Consider the following 26,644-nt stretch of genomic DNA (forward strand, 5'->3'; position numbering starts at 1 on the left):
CATTTATTTACAGGTTAGTCTTTCAACTTATTGTCATGCACGGGGAACCAATTTATAGCTCACCTTTCACTGGATTTTGAGGCTGTACATTACGTAGAAAGAGATTGTCCATCTTTCTTCCATGGAGCTGAACAGCCAAAGAGTCCCAACCTTTGAGTTAGTAGCATAATTCTCAGAACACGAGAGGCCAGTTTGTTGTTATAGTTAGGTGCTGTTGAGTGGACTATGACTCCTAGCAACCTTATTAACGGCAGAGCTGACACTTGCCCTATCCTGTACCATTCTGCTCATCTCTGTCATTGTGGCAGGCCCATTGTGACAGTCATGAATCAATCCATCTCCTTAAGGGTCTTCCTGTCTTTCACCAACCCCTTATTTTACTCAGCATAATGGCTTTCTTCAAGGGTTGGTTCCTCCTCAAAATATGCCCAAAATGAGACAAAGTTTCACCATCTTTGCCTTTAAGGAGTACTTTAGTTGCACTTCCTTCAAAACAGATTTATTTCTTCTTTTGGTGGTCCATGAGATAAATATTCGGTACTCTTCTTGAACACCACAATTCAAAGGTATCAATTCTTCTTTAGTCTTTTTTACTCCTTGTCCAGCTTTCAGATTTGCATAGGAAACACTTGAAAAAAAACCAAGGCTTGGATCAGGCACAGCTTTGTCTTTAGGATTTTGAAGAAGTCCTTGACAGCAGATTTCCCCACTGCAACAGGTGCTATACAGTACAATCTTTTGATATGTTTCATCTTTTGATTTCTTAACTGTTGATACCAAGGGTGTTGACTGAGGATCCAAGTAAAATGAAACTTAACAATTTCAATCTTTATCTATTATGACATTGTCTATTGCCCAGTGATGAAGATTTTTGTTTTCTTGAAGTTGAAGTGTAACCTATATTGAAGATTCTGGTCTTTGATCTTCCACAGAAAATGTCATAGATTAAGTTTTGCAGAGGCCCAATCTATTCCTCTGTAAATATAGGATTGCCTAGAATAGGCCTGATGCATAAGTTTCTCTGCTTTTGGAATCGAGTTGGGACTGTCTTGTCCTAGATAGATTTTGAAACACAGAGATGATTATCTGCAGTCAGCAATAAACTTTCATACTCACTACATGACCTCCAGTCTACCTCCACCAAGAGGCAAAAAGATAACCTTCATTTCTCTAGCACAAGGAAATGTAGATGTCTCTGAAAAATCTATTGCTGTAGAGTTGATTCTAACTTATGACTATGTCATGGATAGCAGAGTAGGACTGCATTCTATCAGTTTTCCAAAGCTGTGACTTTTCACAATATTGCCAGGTTCTTTCTTCCAAGGTGCCTCTGGGTGGGTTCAAACAAATAACCTTTTAATTACTGGTTAAATGTTGAAGCACATAACCATTTGCATCATCCAGAGACTTCATCCCCGGGAGAGGGAGAGACATTAAAATTCAATTTGGTAACTGATGCTACTTTGAATTACTGTTCAGATGTTCTTCAAATTAAATGTGCTAATTCTTTGTTCTGACACCCTGGAGCAGTTTTGGAAAGAAAGCATTTAAAAAAAAACAAAACAACACCAAAAACAACCAAACTGAACAGAAAAGTCATTATGAAAGGCACCGGGCTAGCATTTGTTAAATGACTTTGGGCTCTTGAAAAGAAATGTATGAAAAGCACATGTGCAAACTGCTATATATGCATGATTTCCTTTGTTTGGATCTTTGAAGCAGCTTACTGACACAGAGGGTCTGAACGAGTGAATCTTTGAGTACTGAAATGTCTTTTAAAGAAGATGAGACATAAGACTTCAGAGAGCTCACCATTGTGTGTCAGGTTATACTTAGCTCTGAACCACATTATCTTCCTGTCTGTGTTCCATTTCCTGGAGTTTAGCCAAATGATAAACATACCCAGACATGTGGTAGTGCTGGTGTTTTTAGCATGCATCAAGCTGCAGGGGTTTGCTGAGGTAAAAACATCAGTTGGCTTCTGTGATCAGGATGGAAGTGCTGGCGTGAGGCCTTTGGGAGATGATGGAGGCAAAATGGACATACTGTGCCGTCTACTCCATCATCCAGATCCATTTTGTCAGAGGTAAGGCTTCCAGTCGTCCCTTCTCCTCATCTAGGTGCTTTGGGGGTGGAGGGCTTGGTTCATTTACAATGTCTCCATGACGGCTGCTGAAATGGACCATCAAAGAGCAGATAGTGAGTTTCCAGATAGGTGTTTAAGAGCCAGCTGACTGAGGGATGCTAGAATCTAAAAGTGATTACTAACAACCACTATGCCCATGAAGGGAATGGGTGGTTTGAGCCCTGTTATGAGGCATTTCTCTTTGTTTCTTTCCTGAGAGGATCTCTGGAGTACCTGTGGAAGTGTGCTCCTTGGAAATTAAATGCTCTCCAAATGGAAGTCAAGATAACACTAGACTATTAAAAAAAAAATCACAAAGCCATCAGTGCTCACGGGTTTCTGCTCAACTGTTCTCTCTCTCGAGTATCCTTTTTATTTTTTGATATAGCAAGCCTTTCTCCTCCAATACTGATGTCTTTGAGAGTTGAGCATTGTGTGAAATTTTAATGAGGTTTTGAAGTTTATGGACCTGGAAGACCAAGTGGATCCTCATGACAGTGGGAGCCAATGCCTGAAGGGGCAGTTTAAAAATAGAAAGTGGAAAATTAATTCTGCGTTCTGTAGGGTGTGAGTATCACAGTGAGCTGGAGTGCCTTTTGGATTAACTGTGCTTTTTAGACATAGCAATGAAGACTTTTAAGGAGAATATCTAAATCAATCAAAGGGGGTTTGGGAATCTCATTTTGTGTGTAGGATCAGAGGCATGTTATAAGGCAGAAGACAGCTCACAGGGCAGTACATTAAGCTGCATTGACTCCTGCCTACCTAAACCTTGGCATTCACGAAAGTGCAAGAATTCCCATTTGTCAAGTACTTTGGAGAGTCTGCTTTCTTCTCAGCTGCTTGTCATCTTTTAATCATTTCTCTTTGAGAGTTTAGGTGGTAATTGTCACAGTCCTATATCATTACTGTATTAGTATTCCAGGTTCATTCTAAAACTGAGGCCTACACTCTGGAAGACATATCAAAGGCTCAAAGGTTAACATCACTTAATTGCCCAGCATCATTTGGTCAGAGAACTGACAAGAATTTTCATTTCTGTATAGAATTCCAGAGCATTTCTTATAACCAGACAGCTCATCATTCATGAGACATCAACCCTAGATATTCTCTTCTCTCTTCCAGTCAGAAGAACTAAATATGAGAACTAAATGTTAGAGGTCCTTTCAGGTTTTGTGTACTGAATGTGAAATTTCTTACTCTAATTCAACCAAACTGAATGTGAGTGGCAAATTGGAAGTTATGAAAAAAGTGCAGTCCTTGGGCAAATGAATTAATGTTTCTTTACTGGAGGTGTGAGTTTTTAATGAACTTTCTTTTCATGATTATAATTATTAGGGAAGTTGAAAGGCTATAATTCATGTCTGCAGCGGGATACATTCACTCAGTCAGGACAGCTCCTGAAATATGCTCACAGGCACTTCAGCCTTCAGACTTGTGGCTCTAGGGCGATGTCACATTGCTCATAGTCCTACCAATTGTGGCAGGTCCTGCCTTCCCCCCACCCACCCCCCAAGCTCAACAAACTTGCAAGAAGTCTCCTAGCTCTGGTTCTGTGGGGTGACAGTCCCAAGGTCAGCTCTGTCTCATGCCAGGTCTCTGGTTTTCTGCTGTGGGTACTACGCTTGTAGGCTGCAGTATGAGTGGCTTTAGTAAACATTTAATGTCTCTGTGATAAAATTCTCTTCTTGGTAAAAAATATCAACAACATAACTCTTATAGTATAGGTTATTGTTGTGTGCTGTCAAGTTGACTATAATTCATAGTGACTCTATAAACAAGAGATCAGAATGTCCTCACAAACACCACCATGCTCAGTAACGAAATTCCATATGTCTATACTTTTAGTAAATACACACCAGAATCTGTTATATGTTGTTGTTAGGTACCGCCTAGTCGAATATGACTCATAGTAGCCCTCTGTACAACATATCTGAACTCTGCCCTGTCCTGTGTCATTTTTACACTACCTAACACATGAGAGCCCATTGTGGCAGTCTCCATGTCAAACCACCTGGTGGAGGGTCTTCCTCTCCTTTGTCGACCCTCCACCCTTCCCAGCAACATGTCCTTCTCCAAGGAATAGCATCTCTTAGAAATATACCAAAGTATGTGAGGTGAAGCCTCATCCTTACCTACAAAGAGGACTCCGACTGCACCCTTTCCAGAACATATCTGTTCTCTTGGCTGTCCATGGGATACTCAGTGCTCTTCTCCAACCTCAAAGCTATATACACATTCATTATTTTTTCCAATTTCAGTAAGCACTTGTATGTGTTGTATATACTGTTGTTTTATAATCAAAAGACATTGATAATAAATAAATGTTGCTGTTAGTTGTTGCTGCATTGACACCAGTTCATAGTGACTTGACACACAATAGAACAAAATACTGCCTAGACCTGTGCTATCCCCCCCAAGCAGTTGTTGATAAGATTGTTGTGAGTCTTAGGCGTTTCATTAGCTGATTTCAGGAAGTAGATCACCAGGCCTTTCTTCTTATTCTGGGTGAGTGTGGATGTTCCACTAAAACTTGTTCAGCATCATGGCAGCACAAAAGCCTTCACTGACAGACAGGTGGTGATCACACGTGAAGTACAAAATCTCCTACAAAGATAATGGGAGTTCTACCATTGCCACCCCTGCCCTTCCGCCAAACAGACTAGTTTTCATAGTTAGTTTCTTATGGTCTTTTGTTATGTCTTAGAAAAAGTGAGGTGATTAGTGGCCTTAATTCCTTTTTTTCCCTTTCATACAGATAACAGACATAGATGTTTGCAAATCTAGTTTCTTCCAGTTTTCCTAAGCAAATGTCTCCTTCATTAATTATTGCATTTTGTACTTCTCTGTGTGAAACATATGTAAACTCTCTTTCACCACCAGAGCAGCTGGGGCATACCCTCAGCTGTGCCCTCACTTCATCAAACTAAGCAAGGAGAGTCAAAAAGTCATCAAAAAGAGGCACTGTATGACAATCATCAGACTAATGACTGATTTCCTTCTTTTCAGGAATGTGGGGAGAAATGGTTAATGCAGAAGACAACATTTATGCTCTCTCCGGCTCTGATGTCAACCTGATCTGCCAAACACGAAAAGAAGCCTTCTTAGTGCAGATGCAATGGTCCAAGGTCACCAGTAAGGTGGAACTGATTGCCCTTTATCACCCTCAACATGGCTTCTTCTGTGCCAGCAAAACTCCCTGTGACTTACTAGTGGCATTCACAGAAACTCCTGATAATGTGTTAAAATGGACTTTGCGTTTAAGGAACGTGTCTTCATCACACAGTGGGAATTATGAGTGTAGCTTTACTCTGTACCCAGAGGGCACTTGGACTAAAATATACAACCTCCTCATTCAGACAAATGGTAAGTAGAACTGGTAGAAGGAAGCATATGCTCTCATTAAGCTTTCACTCATTCAACAAATAGGCATGTGAGTCAACATGCGGTAGGCGTGGAATAAAAAAAAAACTGAGCAGAATATCTCATGGAGGAGAAAGAATGTAGCCAAATAATTGCACAAATAAATGTAAAATTACAATGGCTTAAGTACTAAAAATAATTATTAAAACAGACTTCCAAGGAAAATTATAGGCATGTCCTGGAGAGGATGAAGACAAACTGTTCCTTGGAGGCAAGAATCTTGAGGCTCCATCTCATATACTTTATACATGTAGCCAGGAGGGACCAGTCCTTGGAGATGGACATCATGTTTGGGAAAGTGGAGAGACAGAACAAGAGAGGAAGATCCCAATGAGATGGATTGACTTGACACAGTGACTGAGATTATGGGGATAGGTATGTTGGAGACAGTGATATGAGCCCACAATAGAGCAGAGTTCAGAGCTATTGTGTATAAGGTTGCTGTGAGTTGTGGTTGACTAGATGACATATAACAACAACAACAACTATCCAAGAGTATTTAAACAGGCTAGAAATATCATCCTCAAGAAAGTAACACTTGAAAGGCATGAGGACTGAGAAGATGCTACTGTGATTTATGGAGGTGGAGCTTGTGAGTTGTCCAGAGAAAAGGAGTGACAGGTATCATCAGTATTGCAGTGTTTCAGGAAAGGAGGAAATTCCAGGAAGATTGTCCTGCAGGGAGGAAGGAGTGGGGCTAGAGATATACTAAAGACCAGATCATGCTAGATTTTGTCAGCCATGCCCAAAGCTTTGATTTTTAGCCAAAGTGCCATGAGAGGACATTGAAGTTGTTATATTTTCATAATAGTTACGTGCCATCTAGTTGGAACCAACTCAAACTTATCTTCCAGCTGGTTTTCAGAGGCTGCAAATCACACAGAAGGAGATTGTACATTTTTCTCCTTTGGAGCTGCTGGTGGATTTGACCTTTGTGTCTTTGGGTTTGGCGGCACAACTCTTTATATCTATAACAAAATAATGACATGATATTAATAGTATGGCAGTATGAGTGTTCTGAAAAGATGGTGTTGGCTGCAGTTTGAGAATGAAGGGAAGATGTGCACACAGGAAAGTGTGAAGATAGGATTGAGACTATCTCAGTCATCAACAGGAGAAGGAGTGGTGCTTTGAGTACATTAAGAGGGATAATAGATTTTGTTTTCTTTCACCACACAGTACGGTTTGGCATTAGACTGAGTATCCAAGGAAGCAGCATGAATGATGAAGAAGGTTCTGAAGAAGGGTGATTAGAAGGTGATGGATGTCTGAGTGTTTGGCTTGCGTAGCTGTGTGGTGCTATTCAATGAGATCGAAGATAAAGCAAGCAATAAAGGCTTATGGAGGAATTTCTAAGTGTAGTTTTGCGATAGGACAGATGAAGATGACAAAGAGACTGTTCTGACTAGAAAACTTAGTCTTATGATTTTAACTCTGCTGCTGATCTGCTGGATCAGACGATCCATGTAATGTTTACACCATACGTAAACTTAGAAACCTGCATTTAGAGACAGGAGTCAGAGTTATTAAGTCTAGTTCCTTTCTTGTCACCTGTCATACAAACTTGCTAAGCCCATCTGGAAAACTACGGTGTCTCTCTGGAGACTAAGGTGCGCCTGATACAGGCCATGGTCTTTGCAATCACTTGTTACGCATCAGAGAGTTGGACAATGACTAGGGAGGACAGAAGGAGAGTGGATGCTTTTGAGCTGTGGTGCTGGAGAAGAATACCGAATGTACCATGGACTGCCAGGAAAACAAACAGATTCATCTTGGAGAGGATTAAACCAAGCTACTCCTTAGAGGCAAGGATTCTGGGGCTTCGTCTGACATACTTTGGACATGTTGCCAGGAGGAACGGGCCCTTGGAGAGGGACATCATGCTTGGGAGGGTGGAGGGACAGCGCAGGAGGGGAAGACCCTCTATGAGATGGATTGATTCGGTGACTGGGGTAATCGGGATGGGTGTGTCAGAGGCAGTGCGGTTGGTGCAGGATAGAGCAGGGTTTAGGGCTGTTGTGCATAGGGTCGCTATGAGTCAAAAATGACTCGACGGCACATAACAACAACAACAATAAAGTAAATAATTTCTTTTTCTACTAATGAAAATGAAAGCTAACAATGAAAAATGCATTGGAAATGGAGAGAAAGTAAGGAAATAAACAACAAACATTAACTCTTGAAGGCCTATTTTGTCTGGGATAAATGACAAGCAGCCATGTATTACTTCTTCTCAATGACTTAGTTCTTACCTATCCTGAGACCATACTGTTTAAACAGTCCATCGGTAGACCAGCATCATCTTCACTACTACCCAGCAATGCTCTATTTTCATTGCTGTTTCCCAACTGAAAAACTAATTGAGTAGTGGTGGTACAGTTTAGGGGTGAAGTGAAAAGGAATAAGGAAGCTTATCTACAACAGGGTTCAGTTTCACACATTCTGGTGTCAGTAACTTGGATTTTAATATTTGACTCAGATACTATATGTGAGATTTTTAGCCAGTTGTCACGATATTAACCATACGCAGCCATATAGGTGTATGGAAAATAATACCATCATCTTCATGATATTGACTTTGACCTGTGACATCTACATGTTTATAAACACTGTGCACCCTGTGGTTTTCAGTGGATAACTTTTCCTAAGTAGATCACCTGGTCTTTCTTCAGCGGTGCCTCTGAGTGAACTCAAACCTTCAATTTGTCACTTAGCAGTTTAGCTTATGAACTATTTGTACCCCTTTGTCCCTGGACTCCACCTCTTTCATGTTGTTGTTGTTATCATTGAGTTGGAACAGACTTTCAGAGGTAGTAAATTGCACAGGAGGAAACTGCCCATCTTTCTCCTGCAGACTAGCTGATGAATTTACACCTCATACATCCTTTACAGGTAATTTTCTTTTTATGATTCAGATAATCTTTGTAAAAGACTTTAGCGTAGCTTCTCCAAAGAATAATATTTCTGTGAATGTTACCTTGTATTTAAGGGCAGTAATGATGAATCAATTCTGTTTCTCAATTCTTACTAAAAACGAGCCCATCTCCCTGCCTTCTTATACAGGAATTCAACAGGACATGTGTCATCCGCATTAACACAAATGCACTTTCACCTTGAGCTTAGACATGGGGTTTTTATTTCTATGCTACAGTATATGTGAGGACCTAATTTTTATTACATTAAGAATTGGCACTATGAGCTCCTCTGCCTATAAGAAAATGAATTCATGCTGGCTCAAAATGCACAGAGCCCTGGGGAAGTCCTATGTTATTTATGAAGGAGAAAGACACTGATTCTATCTAAAATGTATTTCTTGAAGTAAAGGGCAACCTGAATAGACTAAGCTTACAGCTTTTACCAACTGTGAATCTCTCCTTTGTGGCTGTAAAAACTCCTAGTCTTCTGATTCTAACTTAACTACTGGTCAACTGCATCAGATGAACAGCAATGGCTTGTGATTCTGTTGTTGTGTATATGAGTTCAACAGAAGCAAAACAGAAGTGAAAGATCAAAACAGTAAGCCTGGTTAAAGACGAAAGAGTAAGCAGCTCACTAGAGGAACAGTTGCCTTCAGAGACCCCTGTCAAGTGCCCACACAGTAGCACATCTTTCTTTTTCTTGTTATTCTTTTCATCTTCTCTGGCCTCTTCCATCTTCACTTGCACCATTCCTCTCTTATTATTTTGTTTGTTTGTTTTAATTTTTATTTTAACAAAAGTTTACAAAAAAGTCATATTTCATTCATTCATTGTTACACTTACACTTCCCACTCCCTCCTTTCTCCCTCCCCAGGTCACTTTATTTTTTTAAAAAATATGCATTCATTGTTGTACCCCCCAGTTCACTTTGTAATGCACCTCTTACTCTTGACTGTTGTCAAACAAGTAATTTCTAATCATATATTCATTTTAAACAGTTCTTTCCTTTACCTATTCCAATGTAGTGTCCATTCTAACAGTGGTGTTTTGTCAGTCCTCCTTTATAACAGTCATGTCATGCAGTTTTGTCTTTTTGTGACTGCAGCAAACAACAAATGCTGGTGAGGTTGTGGAGAGATTGGAACCCTGATTGCTGGTGGGAGTGTAAAATGGTGCAACCACTGTGGAAGGTGGTTTGGTGCTTTTCCAAAAAGTTGGAAATAAATATACTGTTTGACCCAGCAATTCCACTACTGAGAATATACACTAAAAAAACCACAGCTGCCCATGCAAACCAGAGCTGTATGCATACCCATGTTTATTGCTGCATTATTCACAATAGCAAATAGATGGAAACAACCCAAATGCCAATCAGCAAACAAAGGGATAAGAAAAATTATGGTACAGTGACACAATGGAATACTATAAAGCACTCTCTAATTATTTTGTGCTATCTTAAAGTTTACCAACTAGTTGAGTAAACAAAATACACATGAAATGCAAACACTCGTGAAGAATATAAACAAATACATACTGAAATGGTGTATAGGAAACTAAACATGAAAATGTGAAGTGATCAGGAGTTGAGTTGATCATCTCTTTTTGTTTACTTTCTGTTGTTACCTGATTCATTCTCTTTCCAGTTGGCTAACAAAACAGTATGTCTAAATCCTGTCCCCTCGCTCCCAGAAGACATAGCTGAGCAGGGACTTTATTCTGGTTTTACAACATCATGTCATTTTGTGTCTGTCAGTGCTCTACGGCTGTGAACAAACATGAAAATATAAACAGTTTGGCATTTGCTTCTTTTTTTACTTTCACTTGGTGAGGTTTCCTCCTAGGTTAGAAACTTTCAAATTATTCCTAGAACATAGTCCTCCGAGTTAAGCCTTAGGTTATTATAAACTCCTAAATTTTATAATTTGAAATTTATTGGATCTCACTGTGCATTTTAAAATATGTAATTAATAGTATTATTCAAGCCTCGAGTTGCAATACTTAAGGATGCTTTGGGAAGAATATTAAATGACCAGGAAGCATTAAAAGAAAATGGAAGGAGTACACATAGTCACTGTACCAAAAGGAATTGGCTGGCAGAAGAATTTCATAAAACAACATATGAGCCAGATGAAGGAAAGAACATATTAGAGGTGATATATGAGTATTATGGTTAGCGCAGGAATCCAGAATTAAGGTTGCATAGAGAAGTGTACTCGGGGTGGGGGGTGGGGGGAAAGGGATGGGGGAATTGTATAGTAATGAAGGAATTTTTTTTCTTTTTCTTTTTCTTTTCAGAGAGGGGAGTGAACTGGTGGGTAGGGGTGGGCAGGGAGAAAAGTGCAGCAATGAATGAATGGAAATCCAAAAGCTCTGTGTCTATTAAAATCAATAAAAACAAACAAAAAACCCCAAAAACATATGAGCAAGAGCCTTCAGTGATGAAGGAAGAAGTTCAAGCTGCTCTGAAAGAATTGGCAAAAAAAAGGCCCCAGGAATTGATGGCATACCAATTGACTTTTTTCAACAAACAGACACTGCACTGGATGTGTTCACCAAGTTGTGCCAAGAAATTTTGAGGATACTGGACTGGACGTGCTCACTAAGTTGTGCCAAGAAATCTAGTCAACTGACTGGAAGAGATGTATATTTGTTCCTACTCCAAAGAAAGGTAACCCAACAGAGTGTGGAAATTATGAAGCAATATCATTAATATCACATGCAAGAAGGATTCTGTTAAAAAATTATCCAAAAATGACTGGAACAGCATATCAACAGAGAACTGCCAAGTGTGTTGGCTGGGTTTAGAAGAGGCCTTGGTACTAAATGTTAGATGGATTTTGGCTGAAAGCAGAGTACCAGAGGAATGTCTGTGTTTCATTGACTATGCAAAAGCCTTTGACTGTGTGGATCACAACAAACAGTGGCTAACTCTGAAGAATGGACATCCCAGAATATTTGTGTTTATGTGAAGCCTATACTTGGACCAGGAGGCAGTAATCAGAACAGAGAAAGGCAACGCTGAATACTTTAAAATAGGGAAGGGTGTAGGCCAGGGATGTGTCTTATCTCCATATCTTTTCAATGTATATGCAAAAACAGATCATTCAGAAGGCTGGGCTCTCTATATAGGAATGTGGCATCAGGACTGGACAAAGACTCATCAACAACCTGCAATATGCAGATGACACAGCTTTGCTTGCTAAAACCAGAGAGAAACTGAAGAGCTTGCTCCAGAAGGTCAAGGACGGCAGCCTTCAATATGTCTTGAAGCTCAATATCAAGAAAACAAAGATTCTCACCAGTGGGCCAACTGGCAGCACCATGATAGACTGTGAATGGATTGAGATTTGTTTACAGGTTTAGTTTGCTTGGCTACACAATCAACACTCTTGGTACCAGTAGCCAGGAAATCAAAAGACGAATTGCATTGGGAAAGTCTGCTGTTAGGGACCTCTCCAGAGTACAAAAGAGCAACAATGTCAGTCTGGAAACTAAGATGTGTCTGATTCAGGCCATTGTCGTTGTTGATTGTCTTCAAGTTGAGCACAACCCACAATGACTACATGAACAAAAGACCTAATGCCTTCTATACTATTGTCATTTCTCCAAGTTCATAGAGTTTTAGAGGCATGTAGTTTAGGAAGTGGATGCCACTCCTGCTTCCAAATCTGTCTTAAACTTGGAGCTTTGCCAAACACTTTCTGTCCACCATGGGCAGCCGTTATGGCATTTGACACCCCAATGGCTCAAGGTTCAGCATCATAGCAAACCCAAATTACCTCAGTACAGAAAATTGGCAGAGTGATGTACAAAATAGAAGAATGTTCCTCCAAAATATGACAAGTCTCACTTAGCAGTGGCTAAGTTGTCATCAGGTCGAATATGACTCTTAGCGACTCTATGAAAAAAAGACCTGAACTCTTCTATAATTAACATCATTTCTTTATGTTTATAGAGTTTCCAGAGGGATCTGGTTTAGAAAGTGGATGGCACTCCTGCTTCCAAACCTTCCAAATCCCGGCCATAGTCTTAACAATTACTTGCCATGCATTAGAAATCTGTGCAATGACTAGGGATGATATAAAGAGAATTAGTGCCTTTGAATTGGAAAAAAGTATTTGGTGCTAGAAAAGAGTATTGAATATACCATGGACTGCCAGGAGAACCAGCAGGTTCATCCTAGAGAGGGTGAAACCAGGCTGCTCTTTGGAGGCAAGGATTTCTGAGGCTTCATCTAACATACTTTGGGCATGTTGCACAGTGGGAGCAGTCCTTAGAGAGGGACATCATGCTTGGAAGGATATAGGGGCAGTGCAGAAGAGGAAAACCCTCCATGAGATAGATTGATTCACTGACTGGGGTAATAGGGGTAGGTGTGTCAGAGACAATAATGTGGGCACAAGATAGAGCAGGGTTCAGTGCTGTTGTACCTTCAGGGTCACTATGAGTCACAAGAGACTCGACTGTATGTAAGAACAGCAGTACCATATGGTTTTAATTTCCCAGATTACAACAGAAGCCTTAACCCAGATACCACTGAACTGAATTCAATACAGGGTAATTCCATGTATTACAAAATAGAATTTTCATGTGTATAAACTGGGTGGTAAATAATCACACCTTAATCAATTATGCCACTTGAGTGTTCCTTAACAAAAACCCTGCCTGCTGCAACCAAGTCAATTGAGACTCAGAGTGACCCCTCACCAGGTGCCCATGACTGTAATCTTTATGGGAAGAAAATGTCCATCTTTCTCAGCAGCTAATGGATTTGACAGAGAGGTCTGATGCTTAGTGGTGGGAAATTGAATTGTCAACTCAAATGCATTCAGTTCAAATCCACCAACTGCTCCACAGAAGGAAGCTAGGTAATAATGTCTTCCCATATGATTTATTGCCTCTGGTATCCCATTTAATGGTACATAACAATCATACTAACAGTGGATTTGAGCCACTGGCCTATCAGTAATCAGTGTAACGTGTAATATATTAAACTACCTGAGTTCCTTTGTAGGCTTCAGCTCAACTCATTGCCATGGTATCAGAATTGATTGAGAAGTGACCCTTTAGCAGCTTTTCAGAGGCTATAAACCACCTTGAAGGAGATTACTCATCTTTCTCCTGCAGAATGACTGCTGGATTCAAACATTCTGCCTTTGGTTTGGCAGTGTAACTTCTTACCCGCTAGGCCACCAGAGCTCCCTTTACAGCCTTGTTCCATCAAGTCAGAACCTCCTCATAGCTGATCCTCCAGAGGGTTTTCAGAGGCTGTAAATCGGAAAGGAGGAGTTTTCTTCTGCAGAAGAGCTGGTGGATTCAGACAGTGTGCTTTTGTGTTGACAGCGTAACTTTTTACCTCTAAGCCAAAAGAGCTCCTTTGACTACCTTTCTGTTGTAGCTGTGTCCTGTCAAGTCAGAACCAACTCATAGCTGAACCTCCAGTGGGCTTGTAAAGGCTATAAATCACACAGGAAGAGATTACCCATCTTTCTCCCATTGAAGCAGCTCATGGATTCAAATCATGTACCTTTGGGTTGGCAGGGCAATTCCTTATCTCTAAGCCACCAGAGCTCCTTTTACAGCCTTGTTCCTATGTTGTTAGACAGCGTCAAGTCGTGTACTCACAGTGACCTTGTGAACAGACCTGATTCCCATTCTATCCTGTATTTTCCTTCACCATCTCTGACACACTTGAGCCCATTGTTGCAGTCACCATGTCAGTCCATTTCAGCGGTGGTTTCCATTTCTTCCACTGACCCTCCACTGTTCTGAACCTATTTTTTCCCCAAGGACTAGTCTCTCCTAGCACCATGTCCAAAGCCTGAGGAAACTGTTAATATTGTTACTAGAAATAGAAGTAGTATTGGGAGAGGGAGGAATAGTAATAGAATTAGTGATAATAGTAGTAACTCTGTTAAAAGTGTAGCTTGCTCTTGGATCTCAATGTTTGTTCTTGAATTTTTTTCATTCTTTAACAAATATGTGTATGTGTGTGCTTACATTACTAGGCATGGAGGATATAGTGAAGCACACCCTCAATGACCCTGCCCTCATGAGTCATACAGTCCAATGGGAAGAAATAGACATTAACCAAATGGCTAAGCAGACAAATGTCACTTTCCAACAGTGAGAAGTACAATAACAGTGAGGAAGCAAAGCAGGTAATGCTATGAGAGATACAGTCAGAAGATCAGGAAAGGCATCCAGGGGAAGTAATTTATTAGCAGAAGTAAAGAAGGTAAAAAGGAGAAGGAGTAGTAGTAAGAATATCATAGTGGCTTGAAAGGACATCAGCTATAGAGAATTTTAAAAGATAGTACAGCTGGCAAAGAATTCTGGTGGTATCATAGTTAAGTACTTGGCTAGTAATAAAAAAGTTAGTTGTTTTAACCCACCACTCACTTCATAGAAGAAAGAGACAGCAATCTGTTTCCCTAAAATGACACATGGAAAATCCTGTGGTGCAGCTACCGTTGGTCCTAAAGGTCACTATAAGTCAGTGTTGAGAAGAAGGCACACAATAATATGGCTAAGTCAAAACTACTGAAGGGAAAGTTATTGAAGGTGAGACCGGAAAAGGCAATCAATTCTATATGGTAAATATGGCATGGTGTTATGTTCTCTGATCTCCTCTAACTTGATGAGGAGTAAGAGACTCAATTCTATGAGGCAGAAATCAGACATGCCTCTCCTCAAAGATCTTTTGACCAATTATAATAGCAACCACCCCTCCCACAGACTCTGCTAGGTTCAGTGACTCATCTCAATGGTCACACAGAACTGACTTACAGACAATAATCATGATTATGGTGTTTCTTAGGAAACTAATGGTTTATAATTCAGGGTCAGAAATAACTCAAGATACAGTTCTTCGTGGTCAGGCCCTCATGTCTCAGTGATCACATATTACCTTATCTAGCCTTTAACCTTTTGGCCTGTGACCTCTTGGCCTCTGCCCTGCTCAGGCAAGTGTTAGACTACTCCTTTAACTCTGCTGTCAAGTTCCTAGAGGCACCTTACTTCACTAAATAGCCTCTGTCTAATAGTTGTCACCTCTGACTCCATCAGTCAACAAACCTTTCTTCACCAAGTGCCTAGAGGCACCCAACTCCACCAGCAAGCCTCCTGCTGGAAGGCTTCCAGATGTCTTGCTCTGTGGCTCTCTTGTTCTTTCTACTATCCTCATGTCTCTTATGCTGGAGTATGTTTGGTATAAACATCTCAAGTCTATAATCCACTCATGGCTCTTCTTTCTTCTTTCCTTGATATTGATGTTTGTTTTTGTTTTGGTGTTGACATCTTGGTTTTGTTTTCTTGATGTTGATGTTTCTGAAATTATATTTTTTTCCTTAACAATGCATTTGTTGTGAGAGTTAGATCATTTGTCATGTAACATTATCCACAGTCATAACTTCATCTTTCCATCTCTAGGACATTGTGAAGTTATTTTTTACTTGATACTTATATATAGAGGTTTGTTGGATTTTCTATTCTGGGGTGTGTTTAGTGGGTTTTTTGTTTGCTGGGTTTTTTTGTAAGAATACTGTATAGATGCCGAATAGCTGTAAGCACACAAAGTCTAATTTTCTCTGTTGATGTGAGGTTAATAGTTGCTGAGGAGTTACTATTACCTAGTTCCAGTCATTCTTAGGTTACGAATATGATATTACAATTTTATTACTCCTTCATTTATAAGTTGGGTTATTCTTATAAGATTACATTTACCCCATCAATAAATTATATATTGGCCATAAAGTTTATATAGAAAAAATATTTTCTCTTTGTCAAATTAAAAAAAAATTAATGGTCAATATTTTAGAAAGTGACTGCTATATTTTGTATTGTCACAGCTTTATAGGAATTTATATCTATTAGGTGAGTTTTAATTAATTATAGTTATTATACTTGATTCTCAAAATGTTCCATATATAAGCCCTGTTGTTATTGTCATTGATTGCCATCAAATCGAGTATGACTCATAGAGACCCTATGAACAAAAAAGACCTAAAGCCTTTCTATAGCTATTATAGTTTCTCAAAGTTCATAGAATTTCCAGAAATATGTTATTTAGGAAGTAGATGCTACTCCTGCTTCCAAATATAAGCCTTATGTATATATAATTATGTGATTTAATTATATCTTCTCAGTTTATCTTTTATCATTTTTACTTTCTTATAATATTTTATAGGAAATAGATATTATTATATAATATAATAATGTTTGCCATACAGAATATTCTTCATTTTTAGGGGGGGGGAATAACTTTTTTCTTTATTTCTTCATTGGTTCTAGTTTTGAGTCATAGTCAAAAGTTTTCTCCATTGATAAATCATATAGGAATTCCCTCATGTTTTTTCTAAACACGTTATTTTGGAAAAAAAAGCATTTAAATTTGTAATATTAGGTTTGTGGCATAGAAAGGAATCTAAATTTAAAATTTTTCATTCTTATGCAGTAATTTGTTTACATTGTGTTACATTTGTATTCACTGTATTTTATGCAGTCTTCAATATGCACACTATTTCATGCAATTATTCATATACACTGTATTACATACAACCAATTACTATTGATTTATACCTATTTTCACCCTGTCTCTTTAAGTCCCCATTGAATCTTTCCTATATTCCTTCACTACCCCCCCCCCAACTATCCACTAAATTCTGCTACCTTAGTGATTCTCACTCTTCCCCTTTTTTACCTTCTTTCTTTTCTTCCCTTCTACTTCTGGACATTCACACATCTAACTAGTTATTTTTTTCATTTTCACAATAATGTCTTCATGCAGTATTTGTCCTTATGAGACTGAGTTAGTTCACTCAGCATAATGCTCTCTAGCCTCTCCCATGTTATGTAGCATTTTACAAAATGATTGTACCTTAGTGCTCCTGAGTGCTACTTAGTATTCCTTTGTGTGAATGTACCACATTTCTCAATCTAATCATTTGTTGATTCGCTTTTGGGCTATTTCCTTCCATTTTCTTGCTATTATATATAATGCTGCTATGAACATAGGCATACAGATCTCTGTTTATATCTCAGTTCTCTTTTCCTTGAAGGATGGATTCCCTAACAGTGGAATAACTGGGTTATATGGGATTTCTATGTTTAACATTTTAAAGAAACACCAACCATACTGCCTTCTGGTGTGGTATATGAGAGTTCCAGTCTGTCCACATCCACATTTATTGCTGGATTTCCTGTTAAACTTTGCTACTGCTATTGGAGTGAGATGGTATCTCATTGTGGTTTTGATTTGCAGCTCTCTTATTGCCAGTGATTTTGAACATTTCTTCATGTATCTGTTGTCCATCTGAATGTCTTCTTCCTTCTTTCTCCTTTTACTATTAATCATCAAAGAATATTGCTTTATATTATATCTATTTTGTCTTACTGTAAGAATTAGATGATACACTGTTTGACTTTTGTGACTAACTTATTTCACTCAGTGTAATATCCTTCAGATTCATTTATGTTACATTATTTAAACTCATCAATGTGACTTATAGCTGCATAGTACTTAATTTTGTGCATATACTATAATTTTTTTAATCTATTAATCTGTTGATGAGCATTTAGATTTTGTTTCTCTTTGTTATTATGAATAATACTGTAATGGACATAGATGTGCCTATGTCTATTTGGGTCACAGCTATTAAATCATTAGAGGATATTTCTAGAACATAGAGTAATTCTATTTCTCACTTTTTAAGAAAGTACCAAACCCATTTACAGTCCCACCAACAGTGGAGCCGATGCCAGTTCCTCTAACCTCATACACTGTTGTTTTCTATTTTTTTGTTTTGTTTTGTTTTCAATTTTGTTTTGGTCAATACTATTTTGCAGAAGGTGAGATGTCATCTCATGGTAGTTTTTGGTTTTGCATCTCTAATTGCAAATAAAGCAACTCTAGTGGCAAGGGGTTAAAGCATTCATTTGTTAACTTAAAGATCAATGGTTCAGACCCACCAACCCATTCAAGGGAGAAAGAAAGATGTGATAGTCTGCTTCTGTAAAGATTACAGCATTGGAAATCTTACCAAAGTTATACTGTATCGTATAGTCACTAAGAATTTAGAATTGGCTTAATGACAGTGGGTTTGGTAGTTTTGCTTTAAAGTGTCTTTGAAGTGTTTCTTAGTTGATTAGTCAATAAAACTTCAATCCTGTTGTATTTGCTCTTTATTTTTATACTGAATATTTGAAATTTTTTTTCTAAAATGTTTATACCTTACCCTCCTCATTGCTGTCAAGCCAGAATTTACTCACAGATGACTCTCTAGTGAATTTTTGGAGTACATTACTTGAGATGATACTCCCAATTTTTTCCTTATGGAGCAGATGGTGGATTTGAATTTTTAGATTGGCAGAACAACTCCTTATCCACTAGATCACCAAAGCTCCCTGAAATTCCTACGTTGTTGCTGTCATGTACTGTCGAGTTGGAATTGACTCATAACTGACCCTCCAGGGGAGTTTCACAGGCTGTAAATCACACAGGAGATAATTGTCCATCTTTTTTCCACAAAGCATCTGGTGGACTTGAATCTCTTATCTTTAGGTTGGCAGTGCGACTTCTTAACACTAAGCCATTAGAATTCCCTAAAAGTCCTAGAGTTTATATCATTTTCAAATAATTAGTTACTTATTCTCTTGCTCCCTTAATACCTCAAGACAAGGAAACTGGAAATCTTGTTTTAATCCTAGAAGAGGTAACTTACAGAAGTCCTGGTTTCAAATAAGGTAGAAATGGGAGAAAAGTTATCTGGACAAGAATCTCTTACAAGGATGAGAAATTAAAATATAAAAACAATCTAAAAATCTGTTACTGTATGTCTAAACTAAGAAATATTCTTTCTCTCTCAAGTGCTCTTTCTCTCTCTGTCTCTCTCCAGTAACAATGTATTGTTGGTAACAATATAATGTTCCAGCTCTTTAATTCATTAATACTACTTCTAGGAATTTATATTAAGTTGCTGGATGGTAAGGTTCCTTCTTGTCACACAGCAGGCAGAAAAATTCAAATTGAAATAGCATACTGATTGAATACTTGGAAATTATTAAAATAAAACCACAATTAGTGGGGAAATGTAATCTAAGACTTAAGCTCTAATCCAGGATGAAAGCAGAGGAGCAGGTCAAGTAAGCTGAATTCTGATCGTTTCCCTGTAGTCTTTGCAAAACCAGCTCTATGAGTTCAGTGGCTCAGTTTTGCCATTCATAAAAAGTGTACTATAGTGAGGTTTTTGCCAGTTCGCTTCATACATGCTTTGGGGATGAATGGGCCAGTGTGCTGAAACTGTTCTCATTGCGTACATAGAAGCGTTGTGTACAAATCAAGTTTCCATGTCTTTTCCTATTTGCTGCAGTTGCACATGATGAATGGAGAAGCAATCATACAGTAGAAATAGAGACAAATCAAACTCTGGAAATACCTTGCTTTCAAAACATCTCATCTCAAATTTCATCTGCATTCACCTTTGCATGGTTGGTGGTAAGTGTTGCCCTTTCAAATTTGAAAAACTGTAATGATCTTTAAATATTAATGAGAAAAAAAATGAATAGCAAGAAATGACAGGAGAAGGGGCCCCCTGGATGAGAAGCAGGCATTATTTGTGAGGTTGAGTGGGAAGGTTTAGGTGGAGAAGAAAGGGCACTAAGATTCTTTCTAACTCAGCAAACCTTGGATTTGGTGAATGCAGTTAAATATTTTAGAAATTGGCTCCCAAAGGTTAGATCTATTTCTAATCAGCTACCAGACCATAATTACAGAGAAGACAGGATGTGGTAACACACCAAGGAGCCACATTCAGCAGCTGCCCCTGTTTACAATATTTGTTCTACAGTCAGCATATGCACAGGGAGACTCCTTTCCCTTACAGAGCTCTTACTACCGACATGGGTAGCATATGGCGTAGCTAGCCTATTGTTTTACATCCAGAAACACAAACGTTAAGTCCTTATAAAATGTGGGTAGAAAATATATATGCATGAATAGGACCTATGTTAGATTTCTCAGCATTGGGTCATTACGACAGTTGAACTACTGGCATAGAATTGTTGTTTTCTGAATTACAAAATAAAAAAGCTGGAAATTTGTATTTTTATGAAATATTTTAAATTGTGAGGTTTTGGGGTTTTGTTTTTTGTGTGTTTTTTTTTTTTAAGAGCACTGAACATTTCATGGCAGGTAAAGAGAACAAGCAGATATGTCTTAGAGAGGGTGCAGCCAGCATGCTATTTAGAGGCAAGGATGATGAGGTTTCACCTCACATACATTAAACATGTTGCTAGGAGGTGCTATTCTTTGGAGAAGGACATGATGTGCGAAAGGGTGAGGGGTCGGCAAAGGAGAGAAAGACCCTCAACCAGGAGAATTGACACAGTGACTGCTCCAATGGGCTCTAGTGTGTCAGGAAGTGTGAGGATGGTGCAGGACAGGACAGAGAGGTCTTTTGTTCATAGGATCACTATCAATCTTACTCGAAGGTACCTAACAATAACAACAATAAAACTATTCTTTCAAAATAATGATCAGTTTACCAATGCACTGACAACATAACATTAATGTTTGTTAAATTACAAAATTTGTTGCATTATCAAGTAAGAAAGAAATGGCATTGAACCTTCATTTCTATATAATAGCTGGCTAACATTTTTAGGTAAATTTATTTAAAGATGGTCCCATTCTTCTTACCACAAAATGAATGTGATATGACTGTTGTTGCTGTTGTTATGTGCCGTCGAGTCGCGCGACATTCGTTCTGGCAGGCCACTCAGACGAGGGGTTAAGGCAACCAGCTAGCTGAAACCTGGGCAGCTGAGAAGCCAGTCTCCCAAGTGATATGACTACTTTCCTAAAATTTCTGATGAGTTGCTTTCTACGTGCTGTGTGATAAGTAAATTCTCCCACTCATTTTTCTCTACTTGGAATATCACAAAACCTTCATCAGACCATCTCCATAACTTAAATCTAGCTTAGCCTGTAAAAGAACTCTATTATTCACAAACTTTGTCTACCTTTGTTATTTTCTTGTTAATTGGCACATTATCTGTCCTGTATTGTCATTTTTATTTTAAAGTCTAAACTGAATTTGAAGGAATCCTGGTGGTGCAGTGGCTAAGCATTAAACTGCTAACTGAACTGTTGGCAGTTTGAACCCATCAGGTGCTCCATTGGAGACAGATGTGGCAGTTTTCTTCATAAAAATTGTTGCCTTGTAGCTCTTAAATGAAGATTATAAAAACTTTGTCTCATTATAAGTAAACCAATCAGCATGAGTCAAATAGTGAACATGACACATTTATATCATTTTAACTTTGTGGCAAGTCAGTTATTTAGCAAGATAGTAAATGTTTACAACTATTGAATCACTTGATCTTATGAGATTGACAGTATTATAAAGATGTCATGAACTGGATGGAATCACACTGGTTCTGGAATCACATAAGATAATCATTCAGATGATCCAGAATATGATTGTATTGAATTTTCCAGTTATTCTCAAGATGAAAACATAAGACTTAAAAGTCCTTATAGTGATGCACTTTTAAAACTATTATATTTGCATGATTGAGCACTCATATTATGAATTACCTATATGTTGTAGATTGATTTGGAAACTAGAATCAATATGAAAAGATTTTCCTGGGCAATATGCCAGTTTAAAAATAACTAACTTCCAAGCTGAACTTCAAATACAACATTCTAATAATTATTCCTATCCTGTTGTACTTTGTCTAGTAATGAGGATGGTGCCTGTCTGGGTGATGTTTCACTCTTTTTTTTTTTTTCATAAAGTCACTGTCAATTGGATCTGGCTAGAAGGTGGCCTAGTGAAAAAGAGCTGCTCTGCCAATCTGAAGGCACATGGTTCGAACCCACCAGCTCCTCTACAGGAGAAAAATGAGAAATCTCCTTCTGTACAATTTAATGCCTCTGAAAACCCACTGGAAAGTCAGTTATGGGTCAGTTCTGACTCAATGGTACATAACAAATAATAGATGATAAAAACAAGAGTTGTGTTTTAGATCATCTGTACGATGATAAAATAATAAATAATAACTCATACTGTTCTAAAGTCTATAATGCTTCTGTCATTTATCACAAAGCACATTTTTTTTTCCTTCATAGATTTTTGTGTTGAAGATGATTGAGATTTGTTAGGTTGTTGTCAAATGTTACCAACTCAACTACAACTCATAGTAATGCTACGAATGACAAACCTGAAACTTGCTCTGGCCTCATGATCTCTAGTTTGCCCAAGGCCATTGATACATTATGAGAAATCATATATTTGAGGATCTTATCATAAGTTAACAGTTCTTAACAAATATGATTAATATGGCTTTTAGGGAAAGATTGAAAAGTGGAAGTAAGCTAAAGAGGGCAAAATTTACTATACTAAGGATGAGGCTAGTAGGCACTTCTGCCAGACAGAAGAAGCTCAGGGCATCATATCTCACCAGAAAACTACTAAAGTTCCTGTGAGAACAAAGTAGAATTCCAAAGAGCATAATGGACGGAGAGGAGAAAACCTATGGTGGCTGTGAAGGTCTAGATGCCATATATGTTAAATTGATATCTTCTGATAGTCGTGAATTAATTGTAAAAAGAGAACATGCACTAATATGAGGAAAAATAAAAGCCATGTTGAGTGGCCCAGGTCAGTTTGTTAAAAATAAAACAAATTAGGTCAATTTTAGAGAGATCCCTTCATATGTACTATCAAAAGTTTGCATGTATTTTACCTACAAGTTTCATGACACTAACAGCTCCACTGAGATTCCCGAATTCCCAACTGCACCTGAAATGGCACTGGAACTGCTGAGGGCTGCGAACTTCTTAAGATTGTTAAGTAAAATAAATTATTTTTTTAAAAACCCCTACTATATAAATATTAAGGTAACAGCAATTCTCTGCTTATACCTTGATTACGTTATTATTATTTTCCATTGAAAGGGCAAAAATTTACTATTGTAATTATCATAAACTCAATAGCAAGAAGGATCAATTTAACAAAACCATAAAGGTTGTATGGGCCAAGAAGTTGATCTTTAAGTGCTTGGCTACTAACCAAAACATTGGAAGGTCTAGTCTACCTAGAGGCATCCAAAAGAAAGACTTGATTATCTAAAAGGTCAACCTCTGAAATCCATTCAGAGCACAGTTCTACTCAACCTCGCACACGGAGATCATGAGATGAAGCGAACGCAACAGAAAATGTTAGCTTGTCAATTGATCTGCCATGTTCTTAAGTTATCTATCTCATGGGCATACTATCTGTTTTCCAAGCAAATATAAAGCTCTCAGTCAACTTTTGCATGACTGTGAGCTACTCCAGGCCCAGAAGTCATATCACTCACTTTTCAAATCCCTAGCTCCTAATATAGTGCCTGGAGCACAGCTGCTTGTAAATAATTAAATGGATTTGTCTCTCTCCCATCGCTTTCTCCATAGGAATAGTCACTGTCCTTATATTCAACTGATGCTCATTAAATTCATGCTGACTGATTGGTTGGTTGTGAGTGGTATTTCACTTAGTGCCAATGATTAGGTAACTGATACAGCTTTCTTTATCTAGTGCTTTTCTTCAAAGACACTAAGAAGCCTGTGTAGACATGATATTTAGAAATCCCTGCCAAAACTGTTACAATAAATGAGGGCCAGAAAGAGTGCAGGGAAGGTCACCCAGAGGTGACTCCTAAACTCCTAGCAGAACCTCAAGTCACACTGTCACCAAGAATGCACGATAATACACAATGTTAGGAAAGAATCTTCTCTTTAAAGGGAACATTGTATTGGCAAAGGCAGTTTATAAATCTATTAAATTCCTACTGTGAATTCTCTTTTTAAATGTCAAAATCTATTTGCTTCTCTGATTTACATCCTTGCCCCGTGCTGTCGATGACTGTGTAACTCAGCAAGCCTGATAAGGAACCATCTCGTCTCATTAAACTAGTGAATAAACCACACTCTTTATGAGTAATTGTTGCATTTCAGTACAGAACATAAATATCTTCTCCAATGTATACCTGAGGCCCTTTAGTCTCTTGTTAAACTGACTATAATAATAATAATCATCATACTAATGATGAAATGATTTTTCTAGCAAACATAATGTGACTTTAAAAAACCCAAGAACTTAAAAAGTATAAATGGTGATAAAGGGCTGAGGAAGAGAGAAGCCTGCTGGAATGGACTCAGTCACCCTGAGCAACTGCAAAAGCCTCCCTACTGCAAGTTCTTCTTTAAAGCCCGGAAAGAATTTTACAAACCAAGATTATCTAGGTCACTATAAAGCAAAAATGTGTGGCTTTTGTATATGACATTTTAAAAATTCTAGTTAATTATGCTATGACCCTCATGGGAAAGACTGTTGGGGGAATGGATTAATCAGCAGCAGCAATAACAACAACAACAAAAAATTTACTACATGTAGGGAGCTCTGGTGGTCTAGTGGTAAGAATCTGTGCTTCAATCCTGAAGGTATGTGGTTCGGATCCACTCTCTGCTCTGTGGAAGAAGGTAGGATAATCCCCTCCCATGTGATTGACTGCCTCTGAAAAGCTCCTGGAGGGTCAGCTTTGGGTCAATTCTGACTCAACACAGAACAACAACAACAACAATGCATGTAGCTGATACCATACTAAACCTGTGAAATGTATTAGCGGAAAGGATTCTTTGCATTTGAGGAGATTATAGGGCAGAACTGTGACTGTGTTAAACGGGATAAGCATTATGAAAACACACTTTGTGTGTGAGCAAACACACACAAAGGTTTAACGCTTCAGTGGGAGCTGAGGGCCTGTGTGAACTATAGGCTCATGTATAAGAAATCATCGATAATGCGACTGGGACACAAGTGGTAGGTAAAGAACAAGTGCTATTTTCTTTACTTTGTGTACTGGTATAAAAAACATGGACGTATTAGAGAAATGCAAATCTATTCTCTCATAAAATTCACCACTATCAAGTCAGTTCTGACACATAGTGAATACTCCACAGGGTCTGTAAGGTGGTAAATTTTTTTTTTATTGTAGTAAAACATCAAATGCTCCATGGTCAACTATTTTTAATAATATTTCATGAGTTCTTTGTTGTTTTTTTTTTGTTTTTTTTTCTATAATTATATTTTATTAATTTTCATAAACATTTACAGAGATTTTGGGCTTCCACTCATTCATTGTTGCACTATTCTCTCTACCCTAAGGTGGTAAATTTTACAGAAGAAGATTGTCGCTCTTTCTCCTGCAAAGCCTCTGGTGGATCAAACCGTAGTCTTTCCGTTAACAGCACAACTTGCTACAAAAGACACCACCAGAGCTCCTTGCAAGTTTATTCTTGTTGCCTTTACACGCACACAGGTGCTGGGGAGGGTAGGGGGTGCACGTGGTCAAGTGTTCATCTACTAGCTTACACTATGGTTTGAAACCACCCGGAAGTACCTCTGACAGGCCTCCCATCTACTATTGAAAGGTCACAGCCTCCAAAACCGTGTGTGAGGCAGCTCTGCTGTGCACACATGAGGTCACTGATGGGTCAGAATCATCTCTATGGTGTTAACAACAACTAAATTCACACTAATATTCTGGTTTGATTTTATGTTACCTATCTGGTTTTACACAACACAAATTTCAATTCAGTCCTGTAAACGTGCATCTTTTCAAAGTTCTATGCCCTGCAGAAATACAAAACTATATGAGATGTGTTTCCTGCCATGAAATACACCTTTGACTGAGATGTTAAAAATGGAAACATATGGGGAAAATAACTTGACTCTGAATAGATGGAGTTGAAACATCATAGAAAAGGTTATATTTGCACTGGATAATTAAAGAACAGCTGGACTGAAAATTAGAGACACACAACAAAGTGACACTGTAGATTTTCAAACCATTTGAACAAGTTATTTTAGAAATTTATTTTCTTATCATCCTACTCATTATTCAAGTCCCTGATACTTGTTGTTACACGTGTATAGTGGAGTCTGGGAGAAAGTGAGAGAATGTTTATCCCTAAAGTTAGTTGTTGTTGTTGTTATGGGCCATTGAGTTGACTGTGACTCATAGTAATCCTATGCACAAAAGCTCTGAACCCTGCCCTATCTCGAGCCAGTCTCACTAATACAGCTAACCCCATTAATACAGTTACAATGTCAATCCATCTCATCCGGGG

General features: G+C 38.3%; 1 protein-coding gene and 1 pseudogene across 1 annotated transcript in view; both read left to right on the forward strand.

The window, feature by feature from the left end:
- The first annotated feature begins 2,025 nt into the window (after positions 1-2,025).
- CD96 (CD96 molecule) overlaps positions 2,026-26,644 on the forward strand; it is a 182,276-nt gene continuing 157,657 nt past the window's right edge. Inside the window, exons 1-3 of the mRNA XM_006895355.1 lie at positions 2,026-2,086; positions 5,135-5,491; positions 19,836-19,960. Of these exons, the coding sequence (XP_006895417.1) occupies positions 2,026-2,086; positions 5,135-5,491; positions 19,836-19,960 (543 nt within the window). The remainder of the gene's footprint in view (positions 2,087-5,134; positions 5,492-19,835; positions 19,961-26,644) is intronic.
- Positions 22,985-23,425, forward strand: LOC102860152 (annotated as a pseudogene).

The sequence above is a fragment of the Elephantulus edwardii genome, unplaced genomic scaffold, assembly GCF_000299155.1.
Source record: "Elephantulus edwardii isolate Elephantulus edwardi_28Jun2011 unplaced genomic scaffold, EleEdw1.0 scaffold00165, whole genome shotgun sequence".
In the NCBI taxonomy this organism is placed as follows: domain Eukaryota; kingdom Metazoa; phylum Chordata; class Mammalia; order Macroscelidea; family Macroscelididae; genus Elephantulus; species Elephantulus edwardii.